Consider the following 19373-nt stretch of genomic DNA (forward strand, 5'->3'; position numbering starts at 1 on the left):
TGCCTGTGGGCTTTGATTGTTGACTGTCAGTGGAACACACTCAGGGGGAATGGCTGATGGATGTTTCCCAAGTCCAGCTCTGGGAAGCACGGTTCTGTCTTTCGATTGCCAGTCAGCTGGGCCATATTATACTTTCACGGGGGCAATTGGAAACAGTAGCCAAAGATTCTTTAATGATTTATTCGGCGTCGCTGTGCATCACCCCTTGTAAAGGTTAAGGAGTCTAAATCAAGGAACAGAAAACAAGGTGATTGCCCTACAGTCTGTGCTGTTCATAAAAATGACAGCCATGAGCATTTTGCCAGATGCTAGGCCAGCCATCTTACTACTCTTCACTTACCACTTCACTGTTGTCTGGGCTGAGGGTTGGCGATATGGCGCTCACCCCTACTTCTCATTGTCTTTACCTGCTCTGGTCTTCCCCATTTTCTCTATTGAGAGCTGCACTCTGCAACTGCAGAGATTCAAAACACATTTCATTTGTTATTTTACTAAAAAAAAAAAAAAGATATTGATTTCAGAGAGGAAGGGAGAGGAAGAGAGATAGAAACATCAATGATGAGAGAAAATCATTGGTCAGCTGCCTCCTGCACGCCCCCTGCTGGGGATCGAGCCCTCATCCTGGGCATGTGCCCTGACTAGGAATAGAACTGTGACTTCTTGCTTCATAGGTCAACGCTCAAACACCGGCTGAGCTGTTATTTTACTTTTAAGGAGCTTTTAGCAATTTCTGAAAAAAGGAAAAAGCACTTATGCATGTTCAGAGAATAAATGGCGAACTCCAAGGTGCTGTTGGTGTACAAGTAGAGGAGGGTGTGGGCTGAAGTTGTAGGAAACATCTCCACAGTGGAATTAGTACTGAAACGGAGTCAAACAGGAGGAAGTCCTGACAGTGACCTTGGAGGCTTTAAATGCCAGGCCTCCAGCAGGCATTTTGACCTGATACTGCAGCCAGGCAGGGAGGCGTGAGTTAGGGCACCCGTGACCCTGGCAGGAATATCAGTAAATTATCATAGAGAGGGAAGCTGAGTGGGATGCCTAGGTGGTGGTGGACATAGTAGGAACTGATGTTGCGGTCACATAGGGCAGTGGCCATTAAGTTATGCACCTCCTGCTTAAGTAAATGCTGTTTGATTGTAACACAGCCACACCATCATTTACATATTGCTTTTGGCTTTTTTGAGCTAAAGGAGCAGAGTAGAGTAGTTGTATCATAGATGGACATAATCTAAAATATTTAATCTCTGTCCCTTTTTCTTTTCTTTTCTTTTTTTAATCCTTACCTGAGGATACTTTTCCATGGATTTTTAGAGAGAATGGAAGGGAAGTGGAGAGGCAGGGAGAGAGAAACACATTGATTATTTCCTTTCCACAGGGCTGGGGATTGAGCGTGCAACCGAGGTACATGCCCTTGACGGGAATGGAACTTGGGACCCTTAAGTCTGTAAGCTGATGCTCTATCCACTGAGCCAAACCAGCTAAGGCAGGGGTGGGCAAACTTTTTGACTCGAGGGCCACAATGGGTTCTTAAACTGGACCGGAGGGCCGGAACAAAAGCATGGATGGAGTGTTTGTGTGAACTAATATAAATTCAAAGTAAATATCATTACATAAAAGGGTATGGTCTTTTTTTTTTTTTTAGTTTTATTCATTTCAAACGGGCCGGATCCGGCCCGCGGGGTGTAGTTTGCCCACGGCTGAGCTAGGGCATATCTGTCCCTGTTAAAGAAAAAAGTTTGCTACCTGAGAAAGAGTTACTCATAATTATCCAGAAAGGGGCAGCAAAGCCCGATGCCTGACACAGGGAAGATGTCATAAGAGATAATAGGTAGATGTTAAGAAATGAGCAAAACAAACTAAAATTGCTAACAGGAAAAGGACTGCCATGACTGTGGTTGTTTGCCAGTTTTAGATCATATCACCTGGAAGGGCGTCCATTGAGAAGATGAGACTGATGAGAGAATTAATGAGTAAAATACTGGTACTTTCCTAGTTTTCTTCTCAGGGCAAGAGCTGGAGAGGGAAGGAGGAGGGGCTGAGGAGCCAGGTGGTGAAGGAGGAGAAGGTGCTGGCCAGATGAGGAGAGTGGTGTGCCCTCCCCAACCCTGAACATCTGGTGGCCCGCTGAGAGCTGGCAGAGGGTTCCGAAGTCCTCTCACCTCTGGCAGGAATGGGCATTGGGAACGGGGTGCGGAGCCTCAGCTCAGCTCTACTGGGAAGCCAACTTGGCTGTGTTGGCTGGAAGGTTTTCTTTTTTGTTCTTTTACTTTAAAAATAGCAGCACATATGCTTGTTGCCACAGCCTCTCCCCCAGAACCTCACGGGAGGAGTGGGAGCTTGCTGGGTGGATAAAAGTATACTGTATTCAGAACTCAACTCTGGAAGTTGTCATTGAGAGAGTGGCTGTGGGGACCGACCAGGGTTATGGCTGATTAGGCTGGGTAGCCCTCCCAGAATGTACTACCTACACGCCAAAGCTTTTCTAAAGCCTGTCAGGATGGGACAAACGCTCCCAAATAGTGGAAGGGCTCAGACCAGCAGTCAGGGTCCTGGCATAGACACTCTGGGAGGTTGATAGTCACCACCAGGTAGCTGGGGAGTAGTGTGATCTAGGAGGGCCAACTAGCAGGTTGCTGGGCAGGCAGGAGCCACAGAGCAGGTGACCTGCAAAGTTGTAAATGAGAAAACCAGGGACAGTGCTAAGGAGGCCAAGACTCAGGGCCCAGGCTGCTGGCTGGGTTCAGACACTCTGGGTGGAATTCAGGACTCTGGAAAGAGGGATCCTAGGCCAAGATCACCCAAGAGGGATGGACTCAGGCGCTGGGAATAAAAGCCCCCAGTTGCTGGAGCTGGAAACTGAGGGAATATACCTCTGAAGGTCCAGCCTCCTTAGAGAAAATGCAGTCAATAAGCAGCAAAGTAGAAGTTATGCATAGAGTATGAAGCAGTAATATCCCCCCAGAAAAACTTTTCTTCACAAATGCACAAGAAACCATGTACAGGATGAATAGACAGTGGTTTATTCATAAGCTGCACTGCTCTACAGTAGTTTAAATGAATGAATTATGGCTGTGTCAACATGGATACATCCCCAAACTGAAATTTGGGCAAAACAAGCTAGCTCACAACATATACTGTGTCAGATAAGATTTATGTAAATGTAGAAATTCACAAAGGTTGTTTTATGAAGACAAATACTTGTTAAATCTAGTAGTGGGTATATGATGGACATCTCATCATGTTGTTTTGTGCGCTGGAAATAACTTATAAGAAAAACCAGAAAGATTTGGCCGGCATGGCTCAGTGGTTGAGCATTGACGTATGAACCAGGAGGTCATAGTTCAATTCCCTGTTAGGGCATATATCCAGGTTTCTGGCTTGATCCTGAGTGTGGAGCGTGCAAAAGGCACCCAGTTAGTGATTCTCTCTCATCATTGATGTTTCTATCTCTCTCCCCCTCTTCCTTCCTCTCTGAAATCAATAAAAATATATTTAAAAAATAAAAAGTAAATTTAAAAAGACAGAAAGATCTAGACACACACACACACACACACACACACACACACACAGCAATGGAGTGACCTGCTGGAATCAGAGTAACCTGAGCCAAGGCACAGAGGCTGGAAGCCCAGTGGCCATGCACATCTTACCTACTGTCTCCCAGGTTAGCTGTGTGTCCTGAGCAATTCACAATGGTAACTGGCATAGTCCCAGGCCCATGGTGAGTGCTCAGTGCATGTGTGTAATGGTTCCAGTTTTCTGAACGTTTCTGAACATTTTAGCCTAGTGTACAAATTTCAGAGGCTAGCTTTAAATTTGGGAAGATGAGGTTGTTTCCTCTGAGTGATCCCACTGGCAGATGTCTGGAGTCACAAGGTGGAGGATGGTCTGCTTTCTTATAAAAGTGAGTTCTGCAGGCACAGCTCTCTGGCAACGGGGCTGAGGCCTCTTTGCCCCTCCCCCAAGGCAAAGGGGCCTGCAGGACTCTGTGGTCAGCGTGGTGTGCAGAGTTCATGCCTGAAAGGACAGGGTGCAGGTCACCTTTGCTCCCATGGGCACACCGGCTCCTTGAGGTGTCTTCAGTGAGTGAGACTTGTTTCTGTAAGCCTGACTGAGCAGAAACTTCCTGGGGTGTTGGAGAAAACTGAAATGGGGAGTATCCTTTGTTGGGAAGTCTCTACTCTCAGCAGCCACTTTTGGAAAACAGTGAAGTCAGATTGCATCTGTTGTGCATCTTGTAGAAAGAGAAACTATGCGTGGTACTGAACATACTACCTTTGATGAGGGTTTTTTTGGATTCTGGAAGGAAATGTGTTGTGACACAGTCATGTGGGGAATCCTGAGAATTTGGTTCTTATAGATAAGATGTTATGTATAGTATGAGGAAAAGTCGGTTGCTGGAAAATAGCTTAGTACTGTGTTGATGGGATAATAAGATCTAAGGTCTGGGAAGGAGCTTTATGGTTATCTGAGTTAAACCTCTGTGTTGATGATGGATTGGGGCTTGACAAAGAACCTCTTCTTGACCAAACTCTAGTCAGGATCCTCTGAGCTCTTTTCAAACAGACCCTGTCCTTGGGTATGTCCTCAAGAGCCCAATTTTAGCAAGATTCTTACCAAGTCAGTTTAGCCAGAATCCCCTGAGATATGGGGACCCTCCATATCTCATCATGCTCAATATCTGACCAAGTTTCTCAACCTCCACCATGCCCCAGGTGATGTCTGATCACCCCTGGCTTCTCTTCAGCAGGCATCCTGTCAGATCAGTTTAGTAAACAGCTACCCACCCTCTTAGTCAGGTGCATTTGCTGACCCCGCCCTTCTCTTTGGTTGTAAATTCCTGATTACCTTGTTGTATTTGGAGTTGGACGCAATCTCTCTCTCCTACTGCAAACCCTATTGCAATAGTCCCTATACCTACTGCGATAGTCCTGAATGAAATGTGTCTTACCATTTCAACAGTGTCAGAATAATTATTTTCTTTCATAGGCTAAGAGAATTGGCTTGTCCAGGGTACCACCTTGAGTACATTTCAGAACCACTTCTAGATTCTAGATTTCCAGACTTGGGTTCAATGTTCTTTCCCCCACCATGATGTCTTTCTGTCTTCAAAAGTATAAAATCGAGAAGCATTTCATGTTTTATTTGGATTAATAAAGTATGCTTCTATACTGAAAGCCTCTAGAACAGTGATGGCGAACCTTTTGAGCTCGGCGTGTCAGCATTTTGAAAAACCCTAACTTAACTCTGGTGCCGTGTCATATATAGAAATTTTTTGATATTTGCAACCATAGTAAAACAAAGACTTATATTTTTGATATTTATTTTACATATTTAAATGCCATTTAACAAAGAAAAATCAACCAAAAAAATGAGTTCGCATGTCACCTCTGACACGCATGTCATAGATTCGCCATCACTGCTCTAGAAACTGTGGGTCTGTCTCCTCCCCTACCTGTGTAGGATGGGAGCTCAGGGTGATGGGTCATTTAACCTGAAAGTTGGTCTGAGTGAACTATAAAGACCCTTCCCTGGTACCAGGCTCCACTAGACATCACAGACTAAGCTTGGAGGATACAACTGCATCCAAAGGGCCAGGTATGTTTTCTAGGTGTGGCTGTGTGTTGAGTGGTTCCTAGACATTAGCATTTAGTCAATGAGGTTTGGACAAGCTCATTCATTCATTCATTCATATTTGCAAATAAAGACAGAGAAAAACAACACAAAATCAGTATACTCATCATTTACTTTATACTGGGCATGGTGCAAGACATTTCGGCTCTTAGAAGAAACCTCTGTTGCCCTTAGGGAGTTAGAGTCAAGAAAGAGGTCCCAGAATCAAATTGGTATGACCAAAATAGTAAGATAAAGGCTAAAATTGAAATATGTACAAGTTGGTCTGAAAACACAAAGGAAATTGTGATTAACTTGCTGGAAGGAGGGTAATATTGGAGTTGAGTGTTGAAGGTTGGAGAGAAATTTACCAAGTAGGAGAAAAATGGCATGCGTAGTTTTGCAAAGGGAATGATGTGTGCAGAAATGGAGAAGAATAAAAATGCAAGATATTCAGGAAAGTTTGATAAGGATGGAGAGAAAGGGGCAGAGAAGAAAGTAGCTGGAAATAAAGTCTAGTAAGGGAAGTTGCAGCCAGATTTTACAAGACTCAGCTTGGAAGATACAACTTCAGAGTAGGCAGGCAGTAAGTACTTACTGGCGGGGAGTGAGGTGAACAGATTGGGTGGTTGAAATACAACCTGGTGACACTATGGAGGATGGTGGTGGTGGGGAGAAGTTTGTAAGAAGGGCGTCCAGTTGGAAGACTGTGGCAAAATGATGATACTTGAGCCACAGCATTGGCACGAGGACAAAAAGACCAGGGTTATTTAGGAGATAGAATCATTAAGACTTGGAGACTGAGCTGGGTCCGAGAGATAAAGGCAAATAGAAAGATTGAGAGTTCTTCCCAGTGCCTAACGTAGCCTGGAGACAGAAGATAAGAAGTGAGTTTTTTGGGGGGCTGATTATTAAAGTTAGAAGAACCAATGACCATATGGAGCCAGTAGCCCAGGGAAAGATTTGAGATATTGGTGTTTATTTATTCATTAAACATGCTGAGTGTGCATGATGTATAAGGCCTGGTTCTGGAAAGGAGAAGTGCATGTCCTTTAAAAAACTTTTTCAAGTTTTAACATTTTATTATGCTTTACACCCTTTAGTAAGTTTCCCAGAGAGCTGCAGATCTGGGAATGAAACACATTTTGCTATGCCTAAAGTTCACCTTCTTTCCTCTTGCCATAGTGTTCTCTGAAGTTCCTTGTCCCTGAGGAGCTTACACTATCTTAGGGAAGGAGAACATAAAGAAACTAATCATGACAATATTGAAGAGTGGAAAAGAGGCATGCGGAGTGCCATGGGGGCCTCCTGGATGTGGCTTTAGCTCTGGAGCAGAGGTGAGATGAGTGGCCATTGGGAAGAGGGCTAGTGAAGCCTTCACAGAGGCGAGGGTGGGTATGCAAGCTGGTCTAGGGCCATGGAATTGGGCAGGTGGAGGAGGGTGGGGATAATTCTTTAAGGTCATCACCATTTGGCTACTAAGTTTATAAAGCTAATCTGTGGTCCAGGGCAAGAGCAGATTTGAGTTAGAAGGTGGGCGAAGGCTCAAGGAAAAGGCCAGGGCAGGTAGTAAATAGGTGGATCAGTCCACAGCCAGAGTCGGAAACTGAGATCAGAGGCAGAATGAAGGCTCCCATGAGGTCCGTTGACCAGAGAGACAACAAACTGGCCTCCATGACTCAAGTGGAGGAAGTTTTGTGGGTCTGGCCCAGGAAGGCGATGGCTGAAGAGGGAGTGAGAACCTGATGATACTGGTGGTTTGAAAAGGAGGAGGCAGGTGTGGAGGAAGGGCGGGAAGGAGGTGAAAGGTGGTAAGTAGGTTGGCTACTTGAATCTGTTTGGCACCTGCTGTCTGTCCTCCACCTTGGAAAGGTGAGATGGATGGGAGGGAGCCTAGGAGTTGGCCTGCCTTTGTTCTCTGCTCTGATATAAGGTCAGAGCCCTTCAGATTAGGCGCAGGTAGGAGGAGCAGGTAGCCAGCAGGATAACTGGGATGATGATGAACTATTGGAAAGCAGATCAGCGTTGCTGGCATTTCACCCTGGCACACCGTTGCTCCTACATGAAGCATCAAAGTCTCTACCTGGTGTGGCCTGGCCTGGCTATGGGCCCACAAGCTCTTGGGTAGGGCACATTCTTCCTCTCCGAGGGTCCCCTTGCTTCAAGCTCAGTGGAGGGGGTGTGAAGTTGGTTGGACCCAGTGACTTCGGGTGACAGTCTGGCCTCCCACCTGGCACAGTCCCTGCTGTTGAGAACCAAGCTCCATGCAGAGAAACAGAGGCACCTGAGGGCTGAGCTGCGGGGGCAGGCCCTCTCCCGCAGTGACTCTTATGGCATATCGACACAGAGGGCAGAAATGTATGTCCTGAGAAGGGCCAGGAGCAAAGGCGAGCCAGCTTAGGGAGTAAGCAAGCCCATTGATTAGGCTAATTGCTCTTCTAAAATTAATGGGGCCTTTTATCTCAGAAAAGCACTTTGAAGCACTTTGAGTGATTTGGGAACAAAGGTGTTGTCCCAGGAGAGCCTGGCTCCCCATTAAACACAGCCCTCCCTCTGGTAAAACAATCTTTGCCTTTCTCTTACCTGCAGGTCCACGAATTATGGCACCACCTATGAAAAGCTGAATGACAAAGTGGGCTTGAAGACTGTCCTCAGTTACCTCTATGTCAATCCCACCAACAAAAGGAAGGTAAGAGGAGGGGTCGGTGGGTCCTGGGCACTCCCTGGGGGGCAGCAAGCCTGCCTAGGGCTGTGAGTAATGAAAAAACACGAGGCATGGAATAGCTTAGACAGGGTCTGTTTTATACGCTAAGGACATGGAAGAAGTTTGTAATTCTACCAATAACCTTGATAGTAGCAGCAATAATAATGATAACAACAACAACAACAGTAAAACCATATGACCAGGTAAGGGGTTCCTCTGTGCCGAGGATGGTGCTCAGTGTCTTATACACCTTATTTCATGTATATATCTTCACAATGAATCCATGGGGTAGAAAGGATCATTGTCCCCATTGTACAGATGAAGAAACGGAAGCTCAGAGAGATGAAGTAACTTTCTAGCTTGAAGTTAGACAGTGTTAAGTAACAGATCTAGGATTTCAGAATGGGTCTGCCTGACTCCAGAGCTGAGTCCTTCTGTAGCCCCACTCTTGCTGGAATATTTTCAGAAAGGGTTTCTGCCAAGGGAAGGGTAGGCAGCTCCTGGATTTGTCATCTTGATCTGGAGCTGCTTCTGAGGCCTGAAATGAACTCACAGGTGGGACTTGAGTCATGCAGACTTATTGGGAGGAGGGGGCCTGGGTTCTATGGAACTAGGGGCAGCTTTAGAACGTGAATGCTGTGCAGTATATTAGCTTTGGGGAGAAGTGATCTAGCCTCAGCTAGGAAAGCACTGCTGTTTAGAAGCTTAGGCAGGCCTGGCCATCATAAACACACCAGGAATATACTATAAAAGGCTATGACTGTTTCTTAAATGCCAGAAATGACACTCCCAAGCTCTCCTCCTGCACACTGGTTTGCAGTCCCCAGTGGTTTGCAAACCCTCTCTTCAGCGAGGAAAACTCAGGGGTGTGTGCCAGCCCATTGTGCAGATGTCTCTGATCTGTGGTTCCAACTCCTGGAATCCAGGACAGTGACTTAAACGATGCTTGTTTATGCTGCTTGCACACAGCAGCTTTGACTGAAATCCTTAGCGTCACACCTCTCAGCCCCACCCCTTCTCCTCACCACCGCCTGGACGTCCTGCGTATCCCCAAAGGGAGGAAGCAGAGTTGGTGGTTCCTGGGCCAGCGTTGGGGATGGATGCCCAGAGGTCCAGCTTGCTCCGCAGTTCCCCGGATCTGAGACTGTGCCCACCATCAAGTTCCCAAATCCTGATAATTGGGATGGCTGTTTAGGCACCTGTTACCGGATTTAGCTGAGTGGTTTCTCTTTTCTCTGTTCCAAAGCATGGCCATTTTTATTTTTTTCAGTATTGTTTGAATTACTACATGTCAGAGTTGGAAGGGATCATAGATTTCACCTATACCAGCAGTTCTCAATCGGTTTTGAATTTCAACTCTTGCAAAATTGTTTAACACTCTAGACCTCCTTTCTAGGAACAGGCCTCTACACACAAAATTTGAAACCAATTTTTAGGGGTTTGTGAACAGCTCTGATCCCACCATGAACCAAAAATGTTCATGGAGTTTTGGTTGAGAATCTTTCATCTACACCAACAGCCTCATTTAATAGATGGAAAAAAAAAAACAAAAGAAAAAAAAAGAAAAAAAAAACAAAAAACCACGAAGCCAAAATAACCCTTCGAGTCAGGTAAGAAAAAAGAAAAAATCCAGGTTAGAACCCAGTAGCCTCGGTCCCCAGTCCAGATTTCAGAACACACTTTGTACCTATTCTTCCTCTACAGTCACAACCTAGAGTTTCAAAATTGATGATGTAGTTCTGACTTGGAAGCTTGAGGCAACTGCTTCATGACCTTGATTTAAAACTTGGTGCCATGTCCATGGTGGACACAAAATAAAACTTGACTCAGTGGAGTCAGCAATGACCTATTTTAATTCTTTCTCTTCCCTTCTCCCTCCATGGAGAAGGAAACAGGCCCACAGAGGACAAATGTCCCACCCAGGCCACTCAGCTGGTTATGGGTTGAGTTGGTCATTGGTCTCATAACTCCCGGTCACTTGGGGTAGGATGGCATCACAGAGGGTGTATGTATTTTTGGAGAAGCAAGAAGTGGGTATTTGACACACGGCAGATTCCTTTCAATGGTTATCTCTGACCCGTGTCTGGACCACAACAGATTTTATCATATTTCCATATAGATGATAGATCATCTGTCTTCATGAGGATTTTCTCATGTGGTATATGAAAGGGTCACCCCTGTTTTCATCCTTTTGATAGTCATCTATCTGTTTACCAGGTCTTTCCTGGTAAACTCCTGCAATGTCTCTTTCGGTCTTTGCTGTTTTTCTCTACTCCTGACTGCTTTAACTCACCTTAGCACAGCCCAGAAATGCTTAGAAGTACAAGACATGAGGGTCTGGTTAAGGCAGATGTTGAGGGTAGGGAGGGACGCAACTGAGGTTTGGAGACCATGGGTGCAGAAATGCCACCTCCATTCTTCTTCGTAGAGCGGACGTCTAGACCATGTGCACTCTGGACAATTTCTCCCAGAAACTATTGCCCACTTAAAAGTCGGGCCTATTTTGTCTGTCTTCTCTTAGAAACACCACCAAATCTCAGTTAATTCCAATCTAAAAGGCACTACCACCTAGAAAGTTATAGCAGAGACATTTTCTTCACTCAGCTTGGAGAAAGACAAATGACAGGCTAATGCCATGGCTTTATTGTTTTAAAATGACAATAGAAATTAATTTCATAAGCACACTGTGATCCTGAAGTGCTTTCTGAAGCACCCAAGGAAAGATGCAATTAGATGCTCTTTCATTTTATTGTTAAGTGTTTTTTATTGTATTCTGAGCCTGTGGTTACTGACGGTGCACAAATATTCTACCTGGCGACTTTCTCTTAACCAGACTATTCAGTTTGCTACAACTTCCCTTCTCTAGCTACTTGGGCAGAATGCCAGTTAGATATACATGAAAATGCTCTTATTTGTTTCTTTATTGGCCTAGTGCTGTGATTCATTATGACCTTGCAATGCAACTTTAAAAAAGTGTCTTCTCAGTTATGTCTTGATGTTTAAACCTGTGGTTATTTGGATTCTCAGCTCAGCTTGAATTAGGCAGCAGTCTTTTGATTCTCTCAGCACTGAGATTATCTGTGGCCTTCCATGTTCATCAGCCAACTAACAGTGGTACTCTCCAGCAGATTTTTTCAGGAAATCTTGTGGAAACACTTGCTTTTCACCTAATGAGTTATTTATTTAACAGATGGCTATTCTTTCCCTTGGAGTCGGTGAGGATAGCAGAGATCTGTTGCTCCTGGCAAAATAGCAAATTGTGCTTGTATTTATATATTTGTTTCTGAAGCTGATTGTTGATTTTCCAACAACACGAAATCTCTAACTGCAGGCAGCTGATAAGCCCTTAGGTTAAAAGGAGAGATGCTAACATGTGTATGTGTCCTTCTATCAGCAATAATCTTAACATTCATTGAGCACCTCCTATACGTAACTTCCTTTCAGGAGCTTAATCTATACACTCTCCAATCCTCCCAGCCACTTTAGAAAGCCCACACAATAAAGGAATAGACTCCAATAACCCTGCACAATGGGTGGGTCTTCAGGAGCCTCCCCATTGGTTTTATTTAGGGGACAGATTTGTCAAGATACATCCAGTGATGCTGGATTCCCTTAAGGACGTTGAGATTTGGATTAGTAATACCGACTAGGCTTTCTCTAAGTGACAGTAAATTGCTATAAAGTGCTGGGAACTGCTCTCGCTGGAGTTGTTCTAAACCATGCTACAATAGTTTTAGTGATTTTGACCTGCCCAGGCTGTGTTTGATGTGCATTTCTCTATCCCTTACTGTTCGCTTTTCTCCAACCACTGGCCTGTTAGCTGACCACCTGAGTGATGTCTGAGCTTGGCACGTTGAACACAAGGAGCAGTTGTGCTGGTTCTAGATTAGGTGTGTGTGAGGCCCGCCTCTGGGAGAAGGGGCTCTGCTATGGTGGGGTCTGAGCTCCTTCCCCTTGCAGGAGAGAAATGTCCCTGGGCCTCTAGAACTCATTAGTGTTAATGGACTCTTGTCCTCAGGCCCATGCAGAATGGCACATGCCATGGTCAAGCCTGCACTTAACAGCTGTGCTCTCTGCCAATAGGCTGAAGGCTTTGTCCCAACAGAGAGGGCCGTGGCTCCTCTGGGTGTCTATCTGAAAACACATCTTTGCATGGATAGGAAAATGCAGGCATGTTATGGCCTAATTGCTCTGGCTCAGAAGAGACTGCCACCTGCAGATTTGGAAACAGTGTTTGGGAAATGGTAGAGAGCAAAGACCGAAAGCTTCCATTTGAGACCAGAGAAGCTTCCATTCCCGACCTTCCAGGGAATGTGACCACATGACTGCAGCGTAGAGGTGTGGGTGCCGCTGTGCATGTGGGTGGGAGGAGGACTGCGAGGTCTGATATCAGAATAGGATAATGAGTTCTTTTTCTTGCGTTCCTAATAAGTTCCTGGCACTGGGCTAAGTTCATTTCTATACTATATTCTAGTTTCACTACTAATCCCCTGAGCCTGGTAGTTTTATCCCCATTTGATGGGTGAGTCTCTTGCTTTTTGTGAAGTAGCTGGTAAGAGAGGGTCCAGGATGCCCATTCACCTTTGTCAGACCACAAGGGTCATGCCCTCTACTCTGATCTCAGACAGGTGGGCTGTCCCTGCCACTGGGTTAAAGACCAGGTTGAGTGCAGTCATCACTCTGTTAGTTATAACTTTGTTGCCTGGGGTTTTCTGCCCATTAGTGTGAGAGGATTAGCGATTTCTTGGAGAGGGAGGGGAGTGTTAGATCCTCCTTTCCTAATTGATTTACCAGTGAGAGGGATAATTACTTCCAGGCTACCCTGCAGAAATACAGTGGGGATTACTAGTCAGATTTCTCTGATGCGCAAACAGCCTCTGCCAAGCTGTTAAAGAGGCATGTGTGTGTGGCTGGATGTTGGTTGTTCCTGTCATTCTCCTAATACAACAGCATAACCCTGAGCTCCCTTTGACATCTACACAAATCAAAACACAGAATTTTAAACTGTTGGGCTCCTGCTTTCCTTGGCCATGTCTACGGAGATTACTAGGGGGTCAGGGAAGTAAGCTCTAGGGTAGTACACTTCAATTCACAGGTATTGAAATCTTTTATACTAAAGCAAAGCCAAGCCAAAAAATGTGGAAAGATACTTTTAGGCTCTTAGGCAATCTATTCAATCTCTGATGTCTAACTGAGCAAAGTATGTTAGAGGCAGGTTCCTGCTTTCAGAAATGTGTAATATACCTGCGTGATAATATTTGTTTCTGATTTCAAATGTAATAAGTGTCTATGATATTAATGATGATGATGATGATAAGGTAGTATTTTTGAGCACTTATAATGCATCAAAATTATGCTAAATGTTTTATATGAATTAACTCATTTAAGACATCATCAATAATCATTAGTACTAACATTATTCTATTTACAAATGATGAGTTTGACACCTAGAGGTCAGTGACCTGCTTACATCTGGCTGCTAATGGCCTCTTACCTTGGTCTCATGTGCTTATCTAACTCACTTTTGCTCAGATTTAATTCTTAGACTCACTGCACGTTGGAGCTAAAAGGGCCTTAGAGACTGTACAGGCTCTCGTCTAACTGAAGAGACCATTTGGGGACTGGTCTCAGTTCTCAGAGCCATTTGCAGCTGGAGCTAGAACTAGGTCTCTAGGACTCCTAATCTAATGTTCTTTGCCAAGCCCATGGGCTGCTGACAGCTGGAACACTCAGATCTGATGGGGAACCCTGACTGGCTATAGTGGTGAATGCGAGTAGGGAGCAATCGGGAATATGTACTCCCCACTGGTCTCACTGGATGTGTGTTGTAAGGGTTTATGTCAACAGCCATAGCTTCTCACTTCTCTGGTCTCCAAGCCCCAAGGATACTGCAGTTGGAATTCCAATTCAAATGAATCTGGATGAGAAACTGAGCACCTGGAATCCTAAGTGCCTATGCGTGTTGGGAGCACAGAAGGGTAGAGTAGCATGCCATGGCCAAACAGCCACCAGAGAAGCCAGAGGCTGGGTTCCCTGGGGAGGAGATGCTCAGGAAGGATTTGGGATTTTTTGTTTAGGGCTTTCTCTTAATTAGTTGCAGGGCACTGGGAAAGTCATTTGAATTTCCTGGGCCTCTGTTTCTCAATCTGTCAAATGGAGATACAAGATCATTTACCTATCTGGGCCCTTTGGAAGCAATGTTAAGATAGAATGAGAAATATTATATTTCTTTGGAGGAAATAAACTCCAGAAAGGGGTGGGGGGCTGGGGGGAGATTGTGATGACTTCGATGGAGCTAGCGTCATGGTGACAGACTGGAAGCCAGGCTCCCTGGCTGTGTCCTCGTGCTCACTGCACAGGCTGTCTGCTTCTTGGCTTCCTTGGGGAGGATGCAGCTCCCAGAACCCAGGGTTTTTAAGAGCCTCATATTCTGCCCTGTCCAGGAGGCACACTGTCACATTTTTTTGGTCTCTTCTCTGACTCTTAAAACCAAATATGCTGCTTTTCTGGGAGAGATTGATTATTTTGCTGATGGAGAAAAATGGTCCCATCCTTGTTAATTCACCACCACCTTGTTTTCTTGCCTCATAAATTAACGGTTACCAGGAGGCTAGAGCAGTGTCTCAGGGGATGTATGAGGGGAAGACGTGTGAGAGGAAGGGGTGGAAAAAGGAAAAGAACAGAATTTGGGTCAAACTCCCTCATTTAATGATTCTGAGTCTAAACATTTTCTTCTTGGTATGGCCAGAAAGAGAACCTGAAATCAGAATAACGGAGCACTAAGAAGGCAGGGGAGAGGTGGATCAATGAGGGGAAAGACACTGGTTTGCAAATCTCCACCTGCCTTTGCAAGTGTGACCCAGCGATGGAGTGGACATGAAGTGTGGTTCAATTCAAACTAATCACTTAAAGGAAAAGGCTTCTAGAGTGGTTCTTGGAAATTCAGTCTTTAGTCACAAAGTCCCTTCCTCAGCAAATATATGTATGTGGTTCCCCATATAAATTACTGCAGTGTGCTCTAGCCAAGAATTTATTTAAAGGCTCATTAAAATGATTACTAGTTTTTTTTTTCTTTTGCATTTTAGTTGGAAATGGGAAGAATATAAACCTATAGCTTGGCTTCTCTCCAAAGTGCCCTTTGGGGTTTGCATTGAGTATATCATATTTAAAAAAAATAAAAGTATGATTTGCAGTAAAGATTATTCAGGCTTTTAAAAGGAATAATAAAAATTAGCCACTTACTGCACTTCTTAGTGGCTTATGGCCTAACTTATTTTTTTAATTTGATTTTTATTGGTTTTTGGTTTTATGTGTGTGTGTCCATGTGCATCTGTGTATATAGAAGATGTTGAACAAAAAGCATTACGAAAACCCGAGTTAGGAAATAATAAGAAAAACCCTGTTCCTCTTCTGGGCTAACTCTGGGGTGCAATGTCCAAGGATGGAAAGGAAGCCTGCTTTTCCGGATGGTCCCATGAGATACCAGCTCTGCTTTGCTGCCTGGCTCACCCCAGGAAACCCTCGTTGAACACCATCGTTGCTCAGTAAGCCTCTGAGGAGGACTTCCCTTTCGGGGGGGGGGGGGGCTTGGCAGCCGAAGATACAGGCTAAGGCAGAGCCAGTAATAGGAGCAGAAAGACAAGAACACAACCCAAAGGAGAGGGCTTTGAACTGCAGCAGGAGAGCATCAGGCTGGGCAAGGGAAACTGACATCATGACGAACATTGATGAGGCTTTTAAACCGGACTCAATGGCCAGTGAGATGGTGGGAATTTTACACTCTGACTGTCTTCAGAAAGGAGGACAGTGTGCCCCAGTCTGGAAGAGTTAACACAGCACCCTGCTTGAAGAAATATGTCATCCTGTGGCATAATCAGAGCCGGTGAGAGGTAGAGGCAGGGGTCAGGCTGACTGTGGAAGAAAGCTTGGGATTTGGAGGAGGGAAGTAGGCCAATTGGATGTGGGCGTGAGGGTGTGGAGGTTTTAATTTACGCATCATTAAGTCAGAAGCACACTAGGGTTAGCAGTTGTAAATCAGGAGAGAGATGGGACACTAGATAGTGCAGACTCCCAAAAGCTCAGCGATGGAGTTAGGACTCAGCACGGCAGGCTTCTGAGCAGGGTCTATGGCATGAGAGTTGCGTATAAGACAGGCTGACAGGAGCCTCTCAGAGCGATGAGGTGCCTGTGTTAAGCATCCCTCTCCATCTCTCCCCAGCCCCGCCCTCGCTAGACCCTCTGGGAGACTTTTCTGAGCATCACAGGCAGAGGGGTTTTAGCAAAGAGTGTGGGGAGGCAGGGCAATGTGTTCTTGCTAATGTTCCGCGGCACAGTTATATAGCAAATGGACCTCGCTGCCTCAGAGGTGACAAAACCCACCACCACCAGTGAAATAAATGACTCTATTTTTTTTTTAATTCCTGGGTGAGCTCAACCAAGCAGAGATTGCTATTGGCATGAATGCCTTGCCCCTGCCCGTCCCCCCACGTCCTGCCCAAGGTCGGAATGACAGGCGTCAGTGCTCCGCACACACACTGCTGGTGAGCGTGTCCAGGTAATGAGGGGTGAGCATCCTGGGATCCCCGGACCTGCCAAATGGCTCGGGGCGGATCTGGAGCAAGTATGTCCCAGCATCACACATTGGGGTCTGAGCCAGCGGTGCAGAGGGAGACACTGACTTTGTGACAAATGGAGGCCTGGGTTGGTGCTGGCAGCCCCGTGCACAGGGCCTCCGGTAGCCCATGCAGACAGCCAGCCCAGTCTTTCCGCAGTAGGAGTCTAACTCAGAGAGGTGGCTCCCGCTGTCTCGTGATGACCCAACAGGGAAAGGAGATGAGGGGGAAAGAGAGGGTGATGGGGGTGCGAGAAAACACATGGGGATCTCTCTCCAGGGATAGGGAAGCTCTTCCTAGCGCCTTCTTGGGGGGCCCAGCCCAGTGACCTCATGTGGAGGGAAGAGCTTCACAGCACAGCCTATGCCTCACTAGCGGTGTGACCTGGACTATGTTACTGAAGTTCTCTAAGTCTTTGTGTCCTCATTGGTAGATGGGGCTCCAATAGTATTTTAAAAACAAATTTAAGGATTAAACAACAATGTATATGGAGTGCACAGAGTGGATGCTCAACAATGCGACTTTGTCCCGCCCCGCCATTTAAATGAGCCTCTCCTTGGCTTCCCCTCTGCTCAGGGATGGTGCCCAGAACCCAGGGATGCCAAGTAGCTGACTTTCTATCCTGGGAAATGGGACCTGTCTCTCTCAAACCAGTATTAGGCAAAGAACTTCCAAATTCCAAAGCAAAGAAGTGCGCCCTCTGCATGGCGTCTATTTCTCTCTGTCCAGCCACTGGTTCATGCTCCTTCTCTTCTCATGGATCCATCGATTGCTTCTATATCACTTAATTATGCATAAATTAAAAATGAGAGGTGCCAGCCCCGATAAGCGTGTGCAAAGCAAGTTTCTGTCCATTATCCTCCCGACTCCAGGAGGCAGAGAGAGCTGGGGGCGCAGGATTCATATCCAGGTCCCTTGGCTTCTGAGCCTCACAGCTTCCCCAGCATGGCACCCCCAGTAGGCACCACTCCGTCTGTGCACCCATTAGCTTTCTCCACACCACACTTTGCCGTCTTTTTGCTGTGTGGGGGGCACCGTGCCTGGCTCAGGGCCTGTTTGTCACACTGACAGACGTATTTAAGTGGAGCTCTCACCTTGGAGTCAGAGCTAGGAGAGGACCCGACGGCCCAAGACCTCAGCAGCTGCAGTTATGGCAACAGCTGCTAATTAGACATCAAGGCCCGGTTCCGGTTCTGGCTTGGATTTTACAAAGAAAAAAAGTGCTAACATTTACTGTGCACTTACTGTGTGTGGTGCTAAGGGTTTTACAGGAACATTTTTCTCACATACAAATATATAAAGTACATGCTGTTATGATCCCCACTGTAAAGGAAAGGAGATGGGGAGAAAGAGAGTGACTGAGATCCTCAAAGGAGTGGTGGTGGTGGGGGGGGGGGGGCGGGGGCACACGCTGAGTCAGAAAGATAAAGTTGTCCCAGCTGGGGAGTGGCCAAGCCAGGTTTGAACCCAGATTGTCCAAGTTCAAAACATAAGCTCTTAATATGTCTTATTGGCCTCCCTTTGCTTAGATGGGCACGGTGACCTTCCAGAGTCCCTCTTTGCATATCTTAAGAAGGATTGTGGCTACTCAGAGCGCATGTGTCCTTCCGGCCCAGCAGGACCACGGGCCCAAGCTGGGAGTTATGAAACCCATTTTCTGCCAGGGAGAAGTCAGGGTGGTACAGGGTTGCTGAGTTTTCTTAAATACAGGACGGACACTAGACTGGGGTGGATGGGGGCAGGAAATAGCCTGGGGAAATACCTTAGCATTCAGTAATTCAAGAGCAAGCAGCAGGGTTGAGCTGTGGCATTCCCACTCATGGGCCCCCACTGGGCAGGAGCTGGCTGGGTTTGGGGGTGAAGGGGGGTCTCTTTCCACTTGGGCAAGAAGCCACTTAATTCAGATCTTGGCGCTCCATGTCAGCAGCTGATGGCTTGGGCACATTCTTACATATTTTTAAATCTCTTGCTCTCTCTCTCTCTCTTTTTTTGTCTGTGTTATCAGGATAATGCTAGTACCCACTTCATAGGCTAATAGGAAGACTACATGAGAAATATTTACAAATGCATAGCCAGTGACTGACACATGATGTTCAGTAAATGATGTCTATTGTTACTCTTATCATTGTCCCAACCTCAGGACAACTGCTCCATTAAAGAGGGGGTCAGCCCATCATGGATCCGCCCTGCCCATTGATTAAGGGCGCTCAGCCCGGCTGGGCACTCATGGCTCTCGCCCAGGAAAAGGGTGACCTATTTGGAGACGGGTGGAGCTGGTAGGCTACTGGAAGGTGGTCTGGCTCAAGTCTCATTAAAGTGATGAAGAAACTGAGTCCCAGTTGGGGGAGTCTCACTTGTTGAAGGTCACATAGCCACCTAATGGCCAAACTAGGGTTTTACCAATCAGATTTCTGGCTCCAGGCCCAGAGTTCTTCCTATGAAAT

The 19373-nt window shown here is 46.0% G+C and overlaps 1 protein-coding gene across 1 annotated transcript in view; it reads left to right on the plus strand.

Moving 5' to 3' along the window:
- Positions 1-19373, plus strand: part of SORCS3 (sortilin related VPS10 domain containing receptor 3) — a 523227-nt gene that overhangs the window by 219281 nt on the left and 284573 nt on the right. Inside the window, exon 3 of the mRNA XM_081104642.1 lies at positions 8203-8302. Within this exon, the coding sequence (XP_080960768.1) occupies positions 8203-8302 (100 nt within the window). The remainder of the gene's footprint in view (positions 1-8202; positions 8303-19373) is intronic.

Source organism: Myotis nattereri, assembly GCF_964212035.1.
Source record: "Myotis nattereri genome assembly, chromosome: 13".
NCBI classification, from domain to species: domain Eukaryota; kingdom Metazoa; phylum Chordata; class Mammalia; order Chiroptera; family Vespertilionidae; genus Myotis; species Myotis nattereri.